The sequence below is a fragment of the Euleptes europaea genome, chromosome 3, assembly GCF_029931775.1.
Source record: "Euleptes europaea isolate rEulEur1 chromosome 3, rEulEur1.hap1, whole genome shotgun sequence".
Taxonomy (NCBI): Eukaryota; Metazoa; Chordata; class Lepidosauria; order Squamata; family Sphaerodactylidae; genus Euleptes; species Euleptes europaea.
Window position 1 is genome coordinate 91,038,861 of NC_079314.1, and position 23,658 is coordinate 91,062,518.

Here is a 23,658-nt window from a genome sequence, read left to right on the forward strand (position 1 = left end):
AACAAAATGATACTGCTCTAAAACAAACCCATTCCCTGATTAGCATGTGTGTTTTGGGGAGGCTATAGAACATAAACACGTTCTAGTCCAGTGATGGGGAACCTTTTAGAGACCGAGTGCCCAAACTACAACCCAAAACCCACTTATTTATCACAAAGTGCCAACACGGCAATTTAACCTGAATCCTGAGGTTTAGAAAAAACAACTCATGCATTAACATCTTTTGTCTTAAAAGAAAAACACAACAGGGGTGTTCCACAGGTTAATTACATGCTGGGTAAGTGGGTGTTCCCCTTTTAGTAGGGGATTTCACTGAAAGGTGGGAGGCGCCGCAAAGCCCGCGCTGTGGCCCGAGCGCTCTGCTCCCCTCCAGCTATGCCACGCTGTGAGCTATGCTCCCCTCCAGCCTAGCTCCTCTCCAACCCCACCACGGGAATCACCTTCGCCACAGACTCAACAGGCTGCCGTCCGCGCCGCACCCTCACGCCGCATGTGAGCCGCCCTGCCGCATGTGACGGGAGGGAGGAAGCGCTTCCATTGGGCTGCTGGGCAGAGGGGCGAGTGATGTGAAAAAAGCCCCCAGGTGCGCGTGGAGAGGGGGAGGGGAGCAGCCCGGCCCCACGTCCCTCTGGCTTTCTAGTAACGAACTCAGGTGAACTCTGTGCTGGGGCGATGGTGTGCGTGCCCACAGAGAGGGCTCTAAGTGCTCCCTCTGGCACGCGTGCCAAAGGTTCGCCACCACTGTTCTAGTCCCTGTTAGACTCTGTTCTTAGAGGTAACTAAGAAGACCTAAGAAGGAAGGAGGCCCTGGAGTAGTCTCAAAGTATAGTATGGGTAATTGTGGATCCCCCCCCCCATTTATGCATGACAAAATGATATTTCTCAGACCTGTCCTCTGTCTTTGCCTGGTCCCAGCTGACAAATTCACGGTTCTCACTCTTCCCTTCTTTTGCTTCTTTCCCCAGGTGCCTTAGCACGAGTGGTGGCATTCCTCAACCATGTCCCGGAGAAGCCAGCGCCTTGGCACCGTCCATTATTATCGAAGCGACGATGTTGATGATGGCAGTAGCAGCAGTGGAGGGGGTTCACTGCTTAGTAGCCATCAGGCCCTGTTCAAAGACAGTTCCAACAGGTAAGTGGGAACAAAGGCAAAGAGAACCTGAACCTTTCCCTTTACCCGGAGTTCCTTACATCTTTACTTGAAACACGTGTTTTGAAGTGAAGGTCACGTAGCAAGTGCCTTGATAAAAGACACACACAACTGTATCTTGATTGGTGAGAGAACCAGCTCTGCCATCTGAGTGGAGCTCTCAGGTTTTTATTAAGAAAGACACATAATGAATAGCCAGGTTGATCAGTATTTTAGACAATGGAACTTGGGCAAGGCATACTAAGATCAATGATTAATGAGATCAAAAGAAAAGACAAATGACACATTCCTTTCTGAAGACAGCATTCCTTAAGCAAACACTGGCTGTCTGTTACATAGGATGAGTGGATTACCCGAAGCTAATCCCTTTAAGGTTACTACATTGAGGTAAGGAGGTCGCTATACAGTCAGTGAACTTTGGCCAGGAGCATTTCAGAGACCCAGAATTTGTTATGACCAATATTTCAATATGGCAAGAATCAGGGTTCTGTAGAACCAATATTAAAATGGCGAGGGTGTGATCAGCGGCCAATTAATTTGGCTTCAAAAATCCGCTACAGTGTTTGCTGTCACTCCTTTCAATATTCCTGGGCTGGCGAGCTGCAGTCTACAAGGCAGGGATAAGAAGAGGCATTCAGGGCTCTTTTGTGCTGGAGCTGTAGTTAAACTAAAAGCAGGCGGAACTATCAAATCTGATTCCATACACTGGATTTAATTCCAGCAATTTAAAAGACAACTATATTGTGGTTTTTCAGTATTTGGGTCAAAGTTTCAGCGCTGGGAGTTGAATTTGAGCCTCAGAGTCTGGATATCAGAATTTAAAATCTGGAATGTAGATATCATGGGGAAATAAGTTGTGGAACTAGTTCAGCTCAGCTTGGCTTCTCAGCAGTATTCCTCAAGGCAATATTGACTGGAATTCTGCAGACTTGTCATGAGTTGTTAGGATGCTCTTCAATATCAGCCTTGCCAGATTCTCTCGCGTCTGTCTTAAGATGACCTTCCTTGTTTCCCAGAGTCCTCCCTGTTTCTGTTTTTTGCCAAGCAGGAGCTTGGCCACACCCTGTCTGATGAAGACCTTCATTACCACATTGCTTTAATTGGACGGGTAACAATATCTGAAAAGTAGTTTCTTTGGCTCCTGTTTCTTTGGCTTCCAGAGAAAGGAGAGGGTGGGGACTTGGCAATTACAGTATGGCGGTTCTGTCCACTGCATTCCAATTCTCTGCAGTTGGAGGGGTTGCCTTGCGTTAAATGGAGCTCTTGTGCCAAGGGGAACTTGTTAGATCAGATCGCGATGGGTAGCTGTGTTAGTCTGTAGCAGTAGAAAAGAGCAAGAGTCCAGTAGTACCTTAAAGACTAACAACATTTCTGGTAGAGTGTGAGCTTTCATGAGTCACAGCTCACTTCTTCAGATAAGGTGTCTGAAGAAGTGAGCTGTGACTCATGAAAGCTCATGCCCTACCAGAAATGTTGTTAGTCTTTAAGGTGCTGCTGGACTCTTGCTCTTTTCTATTGCCAGTTCAGGCTTGTGAAAGCCTCTTGCCCTATTGCCCCAAGGCGAGTAGGAATTACCTGCAGGCAACGAAGGTTTTTCTCAAAATGGGAGAGAGCGGCTCTCTTTCTCTTCCAGACTATCAATACGCCACAGAGAATTGGTTACTTACATGTTGGCAAGTGGGCTAGTAAACGGTTTTTGTGGGCTCGTAACTTTTGCAGGCTACTTTGCAGGAATGTGCTTGCCCCGAAATAGAGGGAGCTTAATCTTTGAGTGGTAGAGGCACAACAACAGTGCAGTTGTGTGACTGAGCAGGTCCTCAATCCCCTGCTCTTCTGGGACTACAAACTATTTTGAACAGGTGTTGGTGAACGGGGTCTTTCAAGGTGTTAACAATAATTATGATTTGTGTGCAGCAGTGTGGTAGCCAGTCCCATGTGATAGAAGCAGGCTGGTTTTGTTGTCAAAGGTGATAGTTAGGTTTGTTTGTTTTTAATTCAAGGTGAACAGAGCCCATTTTGAAAGTATTTCCATTACCTTTATGAATGTCACCTTGATGCTTTTCTAAAATGAGTGTTAGCAAAGCACCCCAGAATCACGGTGGCAAAACTGGGAGCACATGCCCATAAAATGCACAATTTAAACTCCCCCAGGAATATTTGGTCACTTTACACATAAGTAGCTAGCTTCAGCTTGGATGCTATAGGGAAGCAGGGTTATTTTTCTCCCGCTTCCCCACAGCGTTGTGGTGTTTCCATGCACCTCCTGAGTTTTCCCTGAGATCTTTCCCAAACCAGCTTTGTTGTGATGTTTTGAGAAAGATGGCAGCAAAGCTGAGGTGCCCCCCATGTGGATTTTATTTATTTAAAAAAATTATGCCATGTCTCCAGGAACCTGCCCAAGGCGGCTTACAAAATAAAAATAATTAAAAAATTAAAAGAAAATTTAAAATCCAGCATTAAAAAAATCCAGCTCAGCATACAAACATAAAACATGACTGACAGCTTAAAATAACAGTTTCCAGACGAAAATGGAGTTTAAAAAATCAAATCCTTAATTAAAAACATGGGTTTACAGTAAAGTTTTGTTCTATCAACTAAAAAAAACAAGCAATGTAGATGCCAGGTGAGCCTCAAATGGGAAAGGCATTCCATAAGCAGGTTCCACCACTGAAAAAAACTGGATATAAGAGTGCCATTCACATTGGCACCATTTTTTTGCGCTCAGGCTCCTGCAGGGCTTTTTTATTATGAGCACTGAATATCATTATAACATAATAACGCGTCTGTCAGGTTCTCCAAATTTCCAGTTTTCATATTTTGTTTTTGCTTTAATTCTAGCCCCTTTCCTTATGGAGATATGCCTTTCCCCTTATATCTCTGCAAGGAAAGGGGCTACTTCTTTTTAAGCTTGAAACTCAGGAACCAAGAGAGACACATTGTTAGACATATCTGGTTGCCATTTAAAAACACAATAAAACTGGAAAAGCCCTGGGTTGGGTAGAATGGGATGGCTGCTGCAGGGAACTGGGGTAGAAAAAATGCGGGGAAACCTGCCACATGGAAACTTTGTTGCTGCTGAGTAACATGAGTCTGTCCCCATGTGGAAAACATAGCCAGAGGCACGACAGGAGGGAGTTGTGATTCTTGTCATTACTACGTTACAGAAGCTATCCAAAAAGTGCGAATGGAGACAAGCATAAGCAGGTTTTCTTAGAAGTCAGTCTGGTGTTATTCAGTGAGGCTTACTCCCAGGGAAGCACTATTCTGATGGCAGCCTGTATCACTTACCTTGGTTGCCAATATCACTTGTATTGAGTACAGCACCCTAAATAGCAGCAGGTATGGTAGCTGAGAGAAAGGAAAGCATTTTCTCATCAACAAAAAATAGCAGCAGTGAAAGACTGCTTTTTCCTTCAACAGAAGCACTTTGTTAAGGGAGCACAGCAATTTAGTTGGGGCTGCAGAGAGAAAAATGGCTTGTCTGCATTTGTGGGTGTTGCGCTATAGCTCTTGGATTGTCTTGCCCACACAGGAGAACCCAGTTCTGTGTGATTGCTATAGCATCCATAGCAGACTGTCTAACGGTGCGTGGATGCAGGCCTAGTTGACTTTAGAGGTACCCCCTCTTGAAATGAAAAACTCTAGTACCTGGGCAGACCTCAGGGCAGCACTGTCTCGGAACCAGGGCAGAGCACATTAGACTGGGGGGAGAGCAGAGGTGGGACCCGGCGATTTGGAGTGTGTCTGGCATTGGTGGTGTTGGGGCAGTGCCCAACGGCGTGGAATGGAGCCCAGTGCAAAAATGGTGTATTCACTTGAAATGTACACCTTTAAAAAAGAAAATAAAAAAGCAGCTGAGAGGAAAAACACACCTTTGTCCCCTGACTTTGCTGGCAAGAAACCCAGAGGGGGAAAAATGCCAGCCAGGATGTGTGTTCTTGTTTTTGCTGGCTAGTGGGCAACCCCCATTAGTAATGGCTTAATCTTTGGGGGGAAATAAATCTCCTCCCTTCCTGCTTCACTGTGAGCAGCCACTAAACACTGACACCATCCTGGAAACCCACATCTGCTGCAGAGGAAGCAGGCAGGAAGCAGAGTGGGCGACACCGTGGGGAACATTTGCTGTGTGCTCAAGAGCATCTCCTCTGCTTGGGTGAAGATGTGTAGGCAGCTGAAAGATGTTGCCACCCGCCTGTGATGTTCCTTTTTTTCTTTTTGCAAAGGTGGTAGTGCTGGGCAGAAATAGCTGCTTGTGCTTTTTAAAACATGTTACCCGTTCTGAACTTGAATCTCTGCAGGGTCAAAAGGTTTGCCTCTGTATCACCCACAGCTAGTGTTGCCATCCTCCAGGTACTAACTGGAGACCTCCTGCTATTACGACTGATCGCCAGCCGATAGAGATCAGTTCACCCGGAGAAAATGGCCGCTTTGGCAATTGGACTCTATGGCATTGAAGTCCCTCCCCAAACCCTGCCCTTCTCAGGCTCCACTCAAAAAACCTCCCACCGGTAGTGGGACCTGGCAACCCTACCCACAACATTGGGCCACATTCTGAACAAAAAGCAATTCTAGTTTGTTTGTTGCTGAGATGGAAATACCTGTCCCTGTGTTGGGCTTTGCAGCTGCCTGAGCATCCGTTATCTGATCAACAAATACAGCAATGAGACAGGAAGCCATCACCACCGCAGCAAATGCGAGCTATTGTGGCTAGCTCAGTGTTTCTGGAACTTTTAACACTTGGGAGCCCATGTAAGCCCACTCTGCCTTCTCCCCCGCCCAGCATGATCCATCTGTCCTGTGGGTAAACTCATGCACTGTTGCTTGTCTGCAGCCCGCTGTAGCGTGCAAGGGTATGCGGACTGGAACATTACTTCAACACCAGCATGAAAAAAATAAGAATGTGCGGTCGAGTCCCAACCGACTCATGGCAGTCCCAACCCTGAGGTGTTCAAGGCTAGAGATGAGCAGTGATGGTTTGCCATTGCCTTCCTCTGCAGAGCAACCTAGGTTGTCTATGGAGGTCTCCTAGGTTGTCTATGGAGGTCTCCTATCCAAGTACTGACCATGGCTGAACCCTGCTTAGATCCCAAGCCCTGGCAAACTCAAGCCATGCTGGGCTATTTGGGCCTCTCCAGCATGAAAAGGGAAACATAATACAAGCTTCAGCAAGGAGACATTGCTAGAACAGAGCAGCAGGTTTTCCATAGAAGGGGATGGGACAGGGTCCTTTCCTTGCCCAAAACATGAAATATGCCACACACCATCAGTTGGGAACCAGGGATGCAGTGGATCTTTGGTTCTCTCCCAACCCATCGAATCTCAGAAGGTGAGGGTAAAATAAGATAACCCAGGTGCACTGCCTCGCACTTGTGAAAGGAAGTTACGGGATACAAGTGTAATAAATAAGTGCCATTTAGTTATTATCCCACCTTCTGTTTATTAGCTAATACTTTGGCTCAGGGCAGAGTATGTCATACTAGTGTCCCTCCACCTCCCTTGATTTTATCCTCACGATGATCTTGTGAAATAGGCCAGGCTGAAAAACAGGGAGCAGTTCAAGGTCTCCCAGCAAACGTCATGGTGGAGCTGGGATTTGAACCTGGGCCTCCTTTTTCCAAGCCCGTCCCTCTAATCACTGTATGCTCCTCCCGTCTCTCCTCATAAATAGGTAAACTGCTGTCCAGCAGCAAGAGGTTTGTTATTAGCGCAGCTTTTTCTATGTCCTGCCTTTCCCCTCCCTGTTTTCCTTCCTTCTCCCATGTACATCACCACACCAGCATGTAAACTCATTCCAGTTTCCACTCCCCCAGCCGGAGCCTACGAAGGAAGTCAAGCAGCATAAAGCGACCCTCTCCGGCCCCTAGCCTGGGCTCCAACTCTGGTGCGCACACCGCCTACTACAGTGAGTCTGTGATGAGCGAGTCCTACCTGGGTGACGGCAGAGGGCTTTCTGCCCGGGCCAGTTCTGCCTTGGATGATCCACCGAGCAGCAGTTCTTACTGGAGTGAGTATTCCTCTTCCATCAAGCATAAATAGGGGAGAAGTCCTACACAAATGAGTGCCCCCCCCCCCAGTTGTACTTTATTTATTCTGCAACTCTTGCATTGCTGATCAACAGCCTGGTATGATAACGCCCTCTCTGTTGCAATAATACAGTATTGTGTCTGCAGCATTACACTGCAAGCACAATCATTTGTGGTTATTCCCTTTGGTGATAAAGAGAGCCTTTTTATCTTCTCCTTTTCCAAAACCCTGTGAGGTGGGTGCTCAGTTACAGGAGAGGATCCCAGCATGGTGCCCATGGATGCCATGATGCCCGCTGACTCCTTACCTGGTCCCCGCCCAGTGTTTTCAGATAGTGGGTGGGGCTGTTGCCCAGTATGGCTTTTGATTGGCCAGCTGAAGATCTGATCAGCCATGCAAATTAATATAACGTTGCTTTGGTGGCCCCTGCCAGCACAGTGTTCTGTTTCTCACTCTTTCCCATTGTATTGTTTAAGTTACTCCCCTCCTTTACGGCCCTTGGGCTTTGTCTGGGTGTGTGCGTGGCCCCACCTCCTGCAGCAGCCATGTTGTGATTGTGCCTACGAATTCCAAAGGTGCCCACGGGCTGAAAAAAGTTGGGGCCTCTGCTGTAGAAGTGCTTCCAATCAGTGCCTGGATGGTGGTGCTCTCAGATGCTCCAATATACAAATAGTCAGCTTCGAATAATACATTGAGATTGCATTTAAAAGGTTGAATGGTGAAGTTGTGAAATAGCAGGTGAGGATGTGTTTTGAGAATCTGTGTCGAGGTCACAGGATCACATGCAAGGAATGCCAACCGGGAGGTTTCTTGGATCCATAAATTTGTACCAAAATATTGAGGTTTTGTTAATGCAGATATATTGACTGCATTCTTGAAATGTGGAAACGGTTACAAACTTGGAAACATGTTGGGGAGGAAAGAGGGTGCACAATTTCTGAGCTACTTTATAAACTGGGGAGGTGTGTTTGAGCAAGTCCAGAATCCAGTTACACATGCTGTGGAGGAAGAGGTGAATAAGAATCTCCTAGTTTCTCTCTAAAGAGAATTCATGTTTCCTGGATAGGCGAGGAAATCTCAACTAGGAAAAGAAGAGGCACTGGAGGTACAGAGTCCAGTAAAATCAACGGGCTGGCAGAAAGGAAGACCTATGACACCTATGCTTCTTCATCGGGCTACTCCTCTGAGGATGACTATGCAGGTACATAAATGCAGCTTCCCTGAAGTTGTTAGTCTGCCCAGTTTAAAAGATAATTAAGTGACAGATGCGTATATGTTCATCCTTCACCTTGCCAAAATAAAACAATTTCAAGACTAATCTGGAGGAAGGGTGTGTGTGTGTTGTTGGTGTCACCAACACTAGCCAATATTTCCCCCTCTATTTATATATATATATACACACACACACACACACATACATACACACACACACACACACACACACACACACTGCTAGTATTTTTGGATTAAACCAGCTTGCACATTTTGGAAAACCATGTATCGAAAAACAGGATACAGTGTTTTTTCAGAGCTTGCCCTGGGATGGAAAACCATGAACTCGTGCTCAGATTTGCTATGCTGCTTTTAAAATGTCTTGTGTATCTTTGCTTTTCCAGGAGACTCATCTTAGAGCTGAATCTGTAGTGGGGGAGAGGCTGACAAATTTCTGTAAGGGATGAATAAACATGGTAAATGTTGGCCTTAAGTCAAGTAGGCCTCTTTAAATTTTCATCAGGACAAAGCAAAGAGAAACAGCATCTCTGGCGATGCTCACTGTCATCCCCTTTTGGGTACTGACAAGCCTCGGGGAAAAGGACAGGCTATGCAGATCCATTTCATACTTCATGTTTCACAATGAACAGCTCCCAGGGAAGCAAAAAGTGTACAGTTGTCCTATTGGCCTTAGGGCCAGACTCGATGTTACAGCAACCACGGATTCGAACCATGGATGCTGACACCATTTTAGAGAAGAACTTGGCCATTTAAAAATGCCTTGAACAGGCCCGATTCTGATCAGGCCCATGGTGGGACCAGGTGATCAGGTTTCCCCCCATGGCTTTTCAAGTTCCTAAACAGCTGTGGGGGGGGGCTGTTTTGACACTTGAAAAGGTGTGGAGGAGAAACAAGATTGCCTTCTCCCACTGCGCCATAGGCCTGATTAGGCTCTCATGGCATTTTTAAATAGCCAAATTCTTCTCTAAAATGGTGTCAGCTTCTGTAACGTGTAGTTTGGCTCTTTATTTGTTCAACAAGTGGGTGTACATCAAACCACTGTTAGTGTGGAATACATTAGTGCTGCCCCCTCCTGGCCTGGCCAGGGTATTCATAAGACCCAGAAAAGGTCAGCCCCTAAGTCTCCTAGCAATCCCCTCTGCCTCCTTGGGCAAGGCTCCCTCCTGCTTTTCCCTTATATTCAACACCAAAGAGTTGGGAGGGGGAGATGATGCCCTCGTCTCCTGGCTAACAGTTCTGTTTCTTGTAGGTTATACTTCTTCGGATCAGAATGCCTCTGGTTCAGTGTTCAGGAATGCAGTCTCCAAAGCAGGCTCTTTTCTGTGGCTGGTGCTTACATCACCAGGTAAAATGGAAATCTGATGTTTTATTCACTATATTGGCTTTCCTTGCACAACATAGTTCGAAAGGGATCGAATGTTTCCAAAAAGCACCTGTGTTTTCAGATGCCCCTTGAATTTTTGTCTATTTTCTGTGCATCTCCTAATCCCTGTTTTCAGTTCTGGCACGGGGTATCAAAATCTCCCAAGGCTGGTATTTAAAGCCCTGGAAAAACTATGCAGTCCCTGAGCTGGCCCATTGCTCAAGGAAGCTCAGAGCCACAAATGTCTCTGACCTAAATGTGTTGCTGTTTAACCGGAGGATGAAGGAACCTGGAAGGCGCCCGAGCCGTACTGGAATGAGCTGATTCAAGGAAGACCGAACTCTCTGGTTTGCCACGTTAAAGCTGTGGTTTGAGGCATGAATATCACTCATTTCACTGCTCAATAAATGAGTTCAGGATTGAGAAGCAAATCTCTCCATGTATCCTGAACTTCCCTCTGCATGAAAGAAGACAGCATATTGTCTATATTGTACTTCAGTGTGCATTTTATTCCAGTTTTCTCTCTGCAGAAAGCTTTCCCACATTGATTTAAGTATCTAGGAACCTACAGGGAATACTGGAGGATATTCCAGAATAGGTGCAGCCAGGGGCCCCCGCTACACGTGCCTCTTAGAACTCCATTTACTTTTTTGCACACTAAGGTATTAGGTGCCCTTGAATGCCCCCAGGATTCCCTTTAGCAGTGTTTTGGGTAATAACGGATAGTCTATCTTTAAGGGTTGCTTGTGGGGGAAGATCCCACGGATCCATTCTTCTAATGGTGGCCTTTTCCTTCAGCATCTAGTGAAACAGATCTGCAAGATCCAGCCCATTACTCCAAGGGACAGAGTATGAAAATTGCTGCTATCGTTCTTATTTTTAAATAGTGCTGCCTATCCTGAAGTTGAAAAAAACTGATCATTAAAAATCTAAACTAGTAAATGAATGGCCTTAGCCAGTGCCTTGGGTGGGCCAGCGGCAGCCCCTTTTATACTGTGTTCTGTTCTCTGCAAGGAAATGGACAAATGAATCCTGGAAAAGGCTTTTGATCATAAATGCCAGCTAAAGAGCAATTTAGGGATGGAGGGAAGGTGGCACATTAGTGCCCTGGCAGAGGACAAAAGGGGGAGGCATATCTGTTCTAATGCTGCCCTGGGGTTTTTTGCAGGTCGATTATTTGGACTGTTATACTGGTGGATTGGGACCACGTGGTACCGCCTGACGACCATGGCCTCACTCCTGGATGTCTTTGTCTTAACAAGGTTGGTGCAGAAGAGAATTTGCAACGCAATAGTTGGGGCGGTATGGGATATGGAAGGGCTCCTGAACAGATGTTGGAGGCAGGAGGTAAAACTAGTCAGCAAAGCAGAATTAGAAAACCTGGGCTGTTCACAATTCCTGCCAGAACCTGTGATCCGCCCTAGTCATACCTCCTGTCTTTGGGTGGCTGCTATTAGCTATCACCACATACAACCCAGTAGTAAGGAGACCCAAGAGTTGGCGAGAACACACATGAACCCATGAAGCTGCCTTATACTGAATCAGACCCTTGGTCCATCAAAGTCAGTATTGTCTAAGCAGCTCTCCAGAGTCTCAGGCAGAGGTCTTTCACACTACTTACTTGCCTAGTCCCTAACTGGAGATCCCGGGGATTGAACCTGGGACCTTCTACATGCCAAGCAGATGCTCTACCACGGAGTTACAGCCTTTGCTCTCTCTTTGTATCAATAAATACAACATCACATCCATCAGCCTATCCACTACATTTTTATTCTGCCCTTCGTCCAAGGAGTTCAGATTCCCCATTTTGTTCTCACAAGAACCCTGTGCAGTAGATCCAGAGAGCTTTCGTGGCTGAGTGGCGTTTTGAGCTCTGCTGTTCCCATTCCTAGCCTCTCCATTAGTCCATGCTTGCTCTCCAGGCTGTGCTGCGTGTTCATGCTCTGTATTAACTTTTTCCCTCCATCCAGTGGTGTGAGGCGGAAGTAAGAAGATGCACAATTACAATGATATCACAGCACAGTGTGTTGTAGTGGGTAATGCAAGGAAAGGGAGCAAACTGGAAAACCCTGAGCCTCTTAAACATCCAGAGTCTCTCTGGGAGAATCACATTGATGGTCATTCCCCTCTCTCTTGTTGTTTGGTGCCAGGAGCTTTCCGGTCTTGAAGAAGCTTCTCTTGCTGCTCCTTTTGCTGTTGCTATTGACTGCTGTTGGTTATGGTGAGTTTCTTAGGCATCCTTGGCCTGCACAATCTGTGTGGCTGCCTGCAAAACACAAGATCAAAGCTACCATGTGTTCCTTGGAAGAAGGAAAAAGGTGATGAATATGCATTTCCTTGCTGGTTCAGCATGTTGTTCTTTATCATGCAGTGACCAAACAAATGTAGGGTATGGTGGTGTTTCCCCCGCCCCTGCTGTTTCCAGCATCTAGTTACAAATTGGGTTATACTGCACGCAGGTTCTATCTTATGGTCACAGCTAATCACTTCTGCTGGCCAGAGTCTCCATGAATTTGCCTAATCTTTTAAAATCACCTCAGCTAATGGGCATCACCTCATCTTGTGATCAAATCCAATTCAATTAGGTGTTGGGAAAATGTTAGTGCCAGTAGTTTTTACTGGGTGGTTCTGAAAGGCAGTACTATGATATTAAGAGACAAGTCTTCCTACTTACTTCTATGGACTCTATTGTACTTTCTCCATTGGTTTTTAACCAGATTTCTTCCTCTTTCTTCCTCTCTGGTGTTAGGTGCTTGGTATTTTTATCCTTTTGGGCTTCATCCTTCTATGTTTCTTTGGGGAGCTGCAAAATTGTCCCCCCCTGTTACCAAGAAGGCGTACGAAGCTGGAGATTTGATGGCAGTCTATGAGGTGAGTGCAAGACAGATCTCTGGGATGCACTTATGGGGTACAGTGGCAGCATTTCTGTTTACCCATCATCTCCTCAAAACATCCAGAAATACAGACCAGCACTAGGGAATCCCCCTTCTAATAGTTTCCAGTTGTGCCATGCCTGGAGGTCCATAGGGCTCGTTGCTGGGTGTTGACTGTTACTGAGCTGTGATCCAGGGTGAGAAGAGACACGGCCCTCTAAGGAGAGTCACAACACCTTTGCCCATCTTGTGTACTTCACTTTGTGACTTGTGTACCAGCCCTTAGTCCAAACCTATCTCTTATGTATCATGTGGCCGCCTGTCATGTTGCTGTTATTAAAGCAACATATATGCATTCATGATTATAGTCATTCATCCACCTCACCCCCCTCTCCATCAGAAAACCCCATAAATCAAAGATTCTAAACACAGTTGCCAAATGGCTGCAAAGACTGGGGTGGGGTGTGTGCGCCTGCTACAGTTGCCATTATTTTCCTGGTGCAAAGAGAACCATGAAGAGCATCTGCAGACCTCTGCCCCCCAAAAAAACCCTGGGCTAAGCCACAAATGTTGTTCAGGTGATCGTACTACCAAATCCCCCTTTTCACTCTTCGAATCTCAATGTATCTTTGTCTCTAGAGACCAATGCACGCTCTAGCAGGTGGAGCCCGCTGGAATATATATTTTTGCTTACTTGCATTATCCTTTGTTACCATGGCCACTCCCGTTGCTTCCTACACAACTTTGCTATCAAAATTTAGATTGTAAGATCTTTGGGACAGAGGCCTGTCTTGTGTTAACACCTGTGGGCCTCAAACTTTAGCAACCTGGTCTAGCCAGAGGCTGGCTGAATATAGGTGAGAAGGGGCCTGGATAAACGTTCAAAGCTACAGAAGTAAAGCAAGTGGACCACCATTCAAAAATGCCTGTTTAAACAAAATTGTTATGCTCCCTTGTAAGAGATGGGGGCTGTGTTAGGCCTCTTTGGAGAGGGCTTTCTGCTACTGAGGAAAAGCTCTGTTCTGTCCTCTTCCTGTCTTTCTCCTTGGGGAGATACTTTACCATGTATTGCAACATTTGGGGTAGTTAACCTGGGAGAAGCCTCCCCCCCCCCAAAAAAAAATACACAGTGAGCAAAAGCTGCAAAGGCGTTGAAAGCAATCCTCAGCACCTTAAATTGGAAATGACTAAAGTCAGTGCAACTGATGCAGGATATGTCTGGTGTGTTCCCTGCTACCTGTGTCCCTCCAGCAACCCAGGCCATAGTGTCCTGTTTTGTGGTTTCAGAACAACCTTCAAGGGCAGGACTTCCGGTGGTGCTGCTGGGGAGAGCACTCCATTTCCCCAGGCTGTCCTGGGAGAAATCCAAGTTTGCGTTATTTCTGGGGTACATAGATACCCCAATCCGACCCTTGCAAGTGGGTTGGAAAGCAGGAATTCCCTGCAGCCCGCAAACGCGGTTTGACCTCCTAGGTACTCTGAGGGGGCTTTTTAAGCCCCTCGGAGTCCTGGACGCCGGTCCTGCGAGGGCACTAGGGAAGGACATCGCCAAAACGCAACTTAGGCATCAAGCTCCACCCTCCACCACCTTAATACCAACATAAGGACTACATAAAGAAAAGAACCTCACCTCTTGACACCCAAGTGAGTACAAAAGAACTCTCCGTCTACTTACTGGAAACTTGAACAGACGGGGGGCTGATAAGAATATTTCTGGGACCCCCATTCCTCCTTAATCCGATCTGAAAAAGTTTGATCTGAGTTAGCCATCGGGATTAGCGACAGGAGCCTTATCAATCCGATCAGCCTAAACCATAATAAAGAGTCGGAAGGATACCTTTTGATTGACAAGAACTATCACCAATGGGTCCAAGGGAAGGGGAGGGTGATTTTTCTTCCTGATTTTCCGGCGAAGAATATCCTGCCACGTTTGCAGTAAGGGAGCGCCTGGAACGGAAGACCCTCTATAACAACCTATCTATCATCGGAACTAAAATAACAGGAAGTAGTTGTAGGACCGATTACGCGTCGCACTCGAGTTACTTGGAAATCATTCCTGAAGGAACAACCATCGAGAAGAGGCGGTAGAAGGTCCACGGCACTAGCAACTTCCTGTATACTTCCTGATCAGCCCGACCTAGAGCGACCGAAAAAAACTCACTGGTATTTCAAAACTTTAAAACGCAATTCTAGAGCCAATTTCGACTCTTTTCAACCCGAAAAAATTATAAGGCTGATGTTTGAATTATTATCTTTTAATTAGAACTTTAAAGGCCCTGTCTGTGCACATGTATTTTACCAGCTTCTTTTGGCTTAATATATAGCCCTGCTCCTATGAAATCAAAGGGAATTTTACAGAATTCAAACATGGAAAAAAAAATACAGGACATGCTTGTTAAACATTCTGAGGCGACAATTAAACAATTAAAACAGATTTCAACACAGATGGCTCAACTGATTTCAATGATGACGACTCTTGACCAATCATCACAGGTAGGCAATCAGAAGTTGGATCTGGTTATAGAAGACATAAAAGTCTTGAAAATTCAAACGATGACCACAAATACAGACATACAAGCAATGGACTCTTCTGCCCAAAAAGTCATGGAAGAATACAAGGATACAAAGAAGAAGACAGAAGTTCAAGAAAGCAACCAGCCGGCGATAAAGAGATCAGACATACAAGAAATAGACTTTTTATTTAAAAAAGTCATGGAACGACGTGTGGATATAAGGAAGAAGAGAGCAGGTCAAGGAAAACAGATTGAAGCCACGATGGAGATGAAGCCCAGAAAGAGTTATTTTTGGATACGTATCCTGTCTGAGGAAATGAGAGAGAACAAAGAAATCCTGTTCCCATACCTGACTGGCCTATTTCAGTTACAGAAGGAAGTATTAGACCATGGTTAAAGGATTGATTTAAACATGATTGCTGGATCCAAAGGCTTTGATAGTGTGGACGGGTGGCATGGCTATTAATGATGTAGTGGAATTAAGATTAAGACATCATTTTGGGAATAAAGGGCTAGAAATTCTTGAGAAAAAAGACTGGATTGTTAAAATGTTTGAAGTGGCAGAAATGGCAAAACTCACAGCTATTCTAAATGAAGAAAATGACGTTCGGTTTCTGGGGGAATGGGAGGCGTGGATGCATTATTGTGAATATGAGTTAAAATTGGGAAGAATGGAAGAATATTTTCTAATCTGATCCAGAGGATTATTTTTGGTTTTTTTTATAATGAATAAGCATAATTATATTTACTAACAGATTATGGTTTTTTTTATACAGGATATTGATAGTTTATTAAGATTAGATTAACTACGACGAGATGAACTTTTTATTAAGAGGAAGATAGAGGTGAAGGGGAAGTCAAAATTTTCCATTTCTTTTTTTTTCTTTTTTTCCCTTTATTATATGTTATGGAACTATAACAACTTTAGGTTAGAATTGAAATTTTATATTGTCATTGATGTTGTATAATGCAATGGAAAATTTTTAGTATAAAATCCAATAAAATCTATATAAAAAAAAAAAAAAAGAACAACCTTCAAGGGCAGCCTCACACAGGCCACATAACAATATTCACCTATGGATGCTACTAAAGTAGCCTTATGAACCTAATTTTTCTATTTCTCTCTTACTATCCCCGGATGAAAAGGCACAGCAGCGGGTTTTATCTCGGCTTCAATCCCTGGAGAAGCGTTTTGAAACTCTGGAGGATGCCGTGTCAGTGCTGGAACTGCAAAAGGGAGCAGCTTCAACAGGAGCAGCTTTGCCGCAAGATGAGGTCTTGGGGCTTCTGGATGGGCTGGTGAAAAGGCGAGAAACGGCCATGAGAGAGGATTTCCACAAAGAGATGGATCTTCATCTCCAGGTAGGGCAGCTGAGGAGGTGGAAGAAACAGACTGCAGGGCTGTGTGCTTTAATTGGCGTGTGTTGCTTAGCATGTTTGATCTCCAGGTTTGAAAGCTCTCCGTTCTAACTGGGAAACGCATATAAGTTGGCCGCCTATAGCCACAGCCCCTTCAATGGACTTCTTTTCCCCCTCTCTTTCCCACCAGCCCCCATGAGTGCCTTGTGTGGTGTAGTGGTTAAGAGTGGTGGTTTGGAGCTGTGGAGTCTGATCTGGAGAACCGGGTTTCATTCCCCACTCCTCATGAGTGGCGGAGGCTAATCTGGTGAACTGGATTTGTTTCCCCACTCCTACATATGAAGCCAGCTGGGTGACTGTGGGCAAGTCACACTCTCTCAGCCCCACCTACCTCACAGGGTGTCTGTTGTGGGGAGGGGAAGGGAAGGTGATTGTAAGCCAGTTTGAGTCTCCTTTAAGTGGTAGAGAAAGTCGGCATATAAAAACCAACTCTTCTTCTTCTTGCAACTTTTTTCTTGGCTGTTCTTGGTTGCCACGAGAATCCCAGTTCTGGCAACCATGTTTCCTGTCCATTTTGCACAATGCTGTAAAAAAAAAAAAATGGAGACTAGGACTGGGGAATCAGGGCCATCAGGAAGAGCAGACGTGACGGCTTCTAAGGAAGGAGTCATTGGAATGGGATGGGTTGCACTGGCTGGAAGTGGCTGCTTCTTTGGAGGCTTAAGTTGCCTTCAAAGGTCTGAATATATTTATGTTGACGTCTCATTCTTCAAGTGAAAGAGCAGAGGAGCAGGCGTCTGTGATGCACATGGGCATTCTTGCCAACATAGGTTTTTACATCCACATTTCAGATTCAGTCGAAGCAGGAATCATTTTAAGCCACGCTCATGGGTGGGCATGCACTGTGTCCCCACCAGAATGCGGCATCACTCGGGTGGGGTGGGAAGGTTTGCATATTTCAGTAACTAGCTGCAGTTAACAGCTTCTGGAGCTTGCTGAGGTGTATGTCTAGGTGTACCTGGAAACGGGAGTGTCTGCTGTATAACTTTGCTCCTCAAGCAACACACTTAGAGGCTCCAGATGAAATGCTGGTTCTCTCTTCATTCCACTCTCAGTGCTTCAGACAGGCTACCTGCTTGAGTTGGTGATTTTTTTTTTCCTTCAGACATTTTACATGGTTATCTGCTCAATTGTTCGTTTAGCCCTTTCATTAAACCAACACACTGGAAAAGCTGCTCTGAGAATGGGAAGGAGGTGCCTTTGTGACTGACAGAACAGCCAGTCAATCAGTACAGTGCGTAGTCCTGCTCTGAGAAGGGGCTAGGTGGTTTCATGATTGACATAAGGGCCAAACTGTTAACGCAGGGAAAATCTGATTTCTAGTGGGAACTAGAAGAATTCCTGTGTGGCTACTGTGTGACATCACACTTCTGCTGTAGCTCACAACTAAAATTATACATGTCTGAATGCATTCTGAGGTGTGGGCTCCGTATTTTTATTCATGAGATCATTCATGGTTTCACTCTGGAATCTACTTCCTTTGCAGATTTGCTTTTGATGTTACTTATGTTTCCTTAGTGAAAGTTTTAACTGCTCACTTTGTTATCACTATCTTCTGCACTATTAGTGATATCTTCCCTGGAGGCTTTCATCCTCTGTTAAAACTCTTCTTATTCTGAAGGCCTTTTTTTTCAGTTAAACTCTTCAGTGCTTTGTTTTTAGATGCTGTTAATGATCATTAATCTCATTTAAAATTGGTACTTTATTTGTACTTTTTTTTTTAATTATACAGCACCTTGAGCATTCTAACTAGAAAGGCAGGGTACAAATATTCTAAAGTAAACAAAGATTGTGTTTGTGTTGCTGTACAGACTTTCTAAAAAAATCAAAACTTTAAGGGTCATTGTAAGTAAATATATGTTCAGTTTGGTTTGGAACTGATTGATCAGTTTAGTAATCAGTTAAATCAGCTGTAGGTCTCCAGTATGTTTGCAGTCCTAGTAGTCTGTAGAAAGTTGTCCCCTTTGCGCTAATTCCCATTGTTTGTTTTTCACTGCAGAGTAAGTTGGATCCTTTCCAGTCCCGGGTGCAGAAAGATTTTGACAGTCTCTTGGAGAAAGTCTCTCAGGCTTCCCAGGTAATACTTGAATTTGATTTTAGAAGTATACAAACGCTGTGCTCTTTGTGGTGGGCTGTTACACTGATGGGCTTCTTTTTGTGACAGGAATGCTTTCTCCAACTTTTAACACAACTCTGTCTTTACATTTCCCACTTTATATTTTCTACGTTTTTAACAAAACTTGAGTTTTATTTCAGTTGGCCGGGAAGAGCGGGGTAACAAATGGAAATAATAAATAAATAAATAAATAAACTTGGACAAATGGCATTGGAATTTTCATGCCTTTTCCTAGAACTGTTGCTCTGCTCTCATTATTTTTTACAGCAAATTTATCTAATGTTCTTGAGATGAGAAGGGTTTTTTCCCCTTAATGAAATTGTATATGGTTGTCTGAGTTAGTCCCATTTTACAGATGAAGAGTGAGGTTGGGAAAGAGTGAGGTACCCGTCTCTTTTCTGTAGCTCCTTGGCTGCTCTAACTCCTTGGCTGCTCTGTCACTTAAATTCAGGCCTGTCAGCCAGGTATAAGTCTAACATTGCTTGCATGTATATGGTGCTTCAAATGTGTTTCCGAAATAATCCAGTTCTGATCTACAAAATCGTTCAGTGGGTCAATAATGAAATAATCCAACAAAAACTAATTTCTTAAGTCAGCTATTCATGTATTGCTATGGCTTGCTATATTCCTCATTTTAGGAATACACATGGTGGTAATTTGTCTGCTTTTGTTCTCTTCTGTACGATATCGATGTTACCTCGCTCTGTTTCCCTTCTCTGACCGCAGAATTCAGAGGCTCGGATGGTCCAAATGACTTCACAGTGGCAAAGGTAATTTGGGCATCATTAACAAGTAGCTGCAATCCAGCATTTCCAATCTTTTGTAAATGACTGTGGTGGGAATGTGTGTAGTATGCAGGGAATATTATTTCCAAGCCAACATTATTCTTTGAAATCAAATCCATACATGTACAGAATAGGCTTATGAAGCAATACATCTGAAGTCAACACTATTCTCATCTTTTATAGCCTTTAAAAATTGTTTACAAAACATATGAATCATACAAAACATACAAAGATAAAATGCCTTAATTATAATCAGCAATCTTACACTATAGGGGTTCTCAAACTTCTTGGCCTTGTTTGGAACATTGAGAAAGGATAGAGAATGCCTCCTCCACAAAATGGCTGCTATAAGCATGTTTCCCTTTGGAAAATCATTGCACATGGCAGCAGCACTTTCCTCTCTTCTTCCTTCACCCCCCTTTTTTTCTGTATTCACAGTGAGGCCAAACGTGCCACACTCCAAAGAATTAATCCCTTTACAATCACTTGTGTGTCTGGAAACAAAGCAGTGGGCAAGATGGCACCCATGTATGCCATTTTGAGAACCACTAGCTAGTATCAATTGTCTTGTTTGGGAACAATAAGTTTAACATGGGGTTGGATCCTTTGGATCTGTTTGGGTAGCGGAGGCATTTTTGTATGGTAGAAGGAGCCTTCCCTGACACAAGAGGTTCTGCCTCTCTTATCAAAGGAAACTTCTACCAGAGGAAAGCACCTCTGCTAGCAGAATGGATCTGTGGATCTAACCCATGACTCATTACTCAGTTTTTTTAAAATTCTGTGCAGCATTCCCTTCTCGAACTTATCTATACTATGTAAGCTTTGATGTCACCATTATGTACCATGCTCTGTAGAACCATTCATTTTGTGTTCAGCAAGCTCAATAGATTGCCTTCTCCCCCAGTTCCATTAAAGTCTTTGTACCTTTTTGAATAACATACTGTAACATTCAAAAAGGTGCCCTATTTTTTTATAGCCAGAGCAAATAAAGAGCTGTACTCATTAGCTATTCCATAACCATTTTCAAGAACCATGAGGGCTAGAAATCCTAAGGCAGGTCTGCATTTCTCAGGATTCCACATTCTGTGCAGAATATCAGAGTCTGTGTATGTGTAGTGATGATACAGATAAGCTACCGTACATACTCGCGTATAAGCCGAGTTTTTCAGCCCCAAAAAAGGGCTGAAAAAGCCAAACTCGGCTTATACGCGGGTCAATACGGTAAAGGGGGGAGGGAGGAGGGAGGGGGGAACTTACCGCTGCTGCCGCCGGGCCCACGCCACTTCCTGCTGCCGAGAGTGGCCTGGGGCGGCCTCCTGCAGCTGCAGGGAGGCTGCCCCGGCCCCTGCCGGGCTGTGCTGCCGCCGCTGCCAGGCCCGCACCGCTTGCTGCCGGGAGCCCTGTCAGGTAAGCCTGCGGGGGGCGGGGGGTTATAAGCCGACCCTCGGCTTATACGTGGGTGCCTAATTTTTCCCCATTTTTGGGGAGAAATTAGGCACTTCGGCTTATACGCGGGTATATACGGTATGCTACTTTGTACAGTTTGGTTAAACAAAATTGCCATCTTGGGGTCACTTGAAAGAACTTGCTGGTGGATCTTCTCGACTGCCAAGCCTCCTTCTTGGACCATGTGACTGGAAGGAAGTTATTGTGTGCTTACTACTTCAGTTGCACATCAGGGGCATCTTCAGTCTTTCTGTTTTGCTTTTCAAGCTCTACACAACAAAGCCTGATGGATGACTTCCAAAAGGACATGGGTATGCTGGAGGCACAACTGGCAGGCCTGAAGAATGAATTTGTGACCTTGGCCGCAGATCAGAAGATCTTGGCAAAACATGTGGAGTCTGTTCCAGGACAGATCAAGAGAGTGCAAGAGGATGTGAGTTTGCAGTGTTTTTTTCCCTGTTGTGTGTCTTTGTAGTTTTATACCTGGTATGGTACAGCCAGACCCTGACCTGGATGGCCCAGGCTAGCCTGATCTCATCAGATCTCAGAAGCTAAGTAGGGTCAGCCCTGCTTAGTATTTGGATGGGAGACCACCAAGGAATACCAGGATTGCTGTGCAGAGGAAGGCACTGGCAAAACACCTCTGTTAGTCTCTTGCCATGAAACCCCCCCCCAAAAAAGGGGGTTGCCATAAGTCCGCTGTGACTTGACCGCACTTTACACACACACACACACACACACACACACACACACACACACACACGGTACAACCAGACAGCTCAGCTCTGCAGTCTGCGCTTTCCTTGCTTCTGTAGGGATTGGAGTTGCGTAAACCGTCAGCAGGTTGAATCGCTTGACTATTCGTCCTCGTTGCATTCAGACACCCGAGTCACATTCTGACGCCATAAGGATGATTCCTACATTTCTTATATATTGTGGTGCTTCTTGGCCACAATTCCTCATTGTTGCTGTGGCTGCTGATGCAAAAGCAATGGGGGTTCCACATGGTGGGCTTGCCCCAGACGCCGCAGTGGGAATTTCCCTTCCTTTCCCTGTGGCACGTGGACCTTCTTTAGTTTTTAAATCAGAAATTAACATATTGACATAGCATTACATTGATTACTGATTTTTAACTAAAATCTTTTAAAATTCCCTGGTGGTACAGGTGTCAGGGGTGAGGGGTGGCCAGTGTGGGGTCTGGGACAGGGAAAGTGATACCAGTGTGGCCGGGATCAGAGAAATCCCTGTGATCTTTCCAAAAATAAAACAGCAAAACAGGTTTGGGATAGATGGGAAATCCTGAGAAGTGCATGAAATCACCCTGATGCTGTGGGGAAACGGGGGCAATACCCACTTTCCAATAGCTTCCATGCAGTGGCAAACAACCCATGTTACAGTGACCTTATTTTGGACATTTCCAATCATACTCAACATGGCCATGTGGGAATATACATGATCATTTTTGTGAATTTCACCACATCCCAAATCACCATACAGTTTGTATCTGGCTGAAAGGAAAGTTGCACTAGTACCACTGTAATTTTCCTTTATAGTAGGCATCTCTGGAGACCTGGTGATACATGCATTATTGAGCTCATACAAGCCTGTAGGGAACTCCAGTTTCCTTTCTAAATTGGTATTCTTTAGCCTCTGAGTTACCAAATATAAGGCCTTCTTAAAAGTTGAAACCTGGCAGATCAGGCAGTCTCCACCAAAGATGCTATGCTGTTCCTTCATTCCAAGCCAAAACATGTTCAAGCTGAACCAAAAATATTTATTTAGAAAGATGGAACCAATTTAAATACAGAACATAAAGCAAAAAAACAAGTGAGCTGTTACTCTGCAATGATCAGAGGCTGTAAATCAAATTAATTGACAGGAAAATAATATTTCATTATTAAAATCAAAGCCACAGTTTCCCCCCATGGAGGTCACGTGGTCCCCTTAACATGTAGACAACATGATAGCCCCAAACACTGTGGGTCTCCAGAGGTATCCCCATCTATCATGGGCCATAGAAACAGCTGATGAATTTGAAGTTGAAGTAACATTTCTCATTCCCTGTAGTTGATTTACATGCTCTCATAAGAGGTTTGGTCTGTGGTGGGGGAGGAGAGCAATGTCTTCACCAAGCCCATTCTTCTCTCTGATGGTTTTAGGTGGAAATCCAGTTCCCCAGGTGGCTTAGTCAATTCTTGGCCCAATCTAGGCAGGATGGAGGGACCAGCATGTTCCTGCAGCATGAGGAGCTACAGGAACAGCTCCGCAAACTAGAGCACAAGATCCTGGCCAAAGTCTCTGAGGACCAACGATTGTCTGCACGGGACATTGGGGTAGCGCTCCAAATGGAAGGAGTCACAGGAGTAACACCAGAGGTGAGGATCTGCATGCCATACGTTCCAAGTGGCATCTGTCGGATTTATTTGGAGAATACTGTTCACGTGGGAGGTGCTCTTGTGTACATAAATCTAGACTGTTGGGTTGGTTTCTCTTGCTACTTATTGTCTCGTGCACCAGTGGAACTGATTTGCGTCATGTACGGCTGGTTTCCTGGCTTGAAATACCATGATTTCAGGGCAGGGCAACTTCCTTGCATCCTCGTATAGATCACAATTAACCCTGAAGGAATAGTGTGGAAGCAGCTTCTTGCCTTGCCTCATTTCCAGGAAGCTGTGATGGTAACTTTCCCCCATGGAGTAATAGCACTTAACTTCAGGCATTCCCCAGATCAAGGGA

General features: G+C 44.9%; 1 protein-coding gene across 1 annotated transcript in view; it reads left to right on the forward strand.

The window, feature by feature from the left end:
- Positions 1 to 996: 996 nt before the first annotated feature.
- SUN2 (Sad1 and UNC84 domain containing 2) overlaps positions 997 to 23,658 on the forward strand; it is a 30,039-nt gene continuing 7,377 nt past the window's right edge. Inside the window, exons 1-12 of the mRNA XM_056846464.1 lie at positions 997 to 1,132; positions 6,961 to 7,154; positions 8,241 to 8,375; positions 9,657 to 9,752; positions 10,939 to 11,032; positions 11,921 to 11,991; positions 12,520 to 12,641; positions 16,303 to 16,518; positions 18,575 to 18,652; positions 19,418 to 19,461; positions 21,190 to 21,355; positions 23,082 to 23,297. Of these exons, the coding sequence (XP_056702442.1) occupies positions 999 to 1,132; positions 6,961 to 7,154; positions 8,241 to 8,375; positions 9,657 to 9,752; positions 10,939 to 11,032; positions 11,921 to 11,991; positions 12,520 to 12,641; positions 16,303 to 16,518; positions 18,575 to 18,652; positions 19,418 to 19,461; positions 21,190 to 21,355; positions 23,082 to 23,297 (1,566 nt within the window). The 5' untranslated portion in view covers positions 997 to 998. The remainder of the gene's footprint in view (positions 1,133 to 6,960; positions 7,155 to 8,240; positions 8,376 to 9,656; positions 9,753 to 10,938; positions 11,033 to 11,920; positions 11,992 to 12,519; positions 12,642 to 16,302; positions 16,519 to 18,574; positions 18,653 to 19,417; positions 19,462 to 21,189; positions 21,356 to 23,081; positions 23,298 to 23,658) is intronic.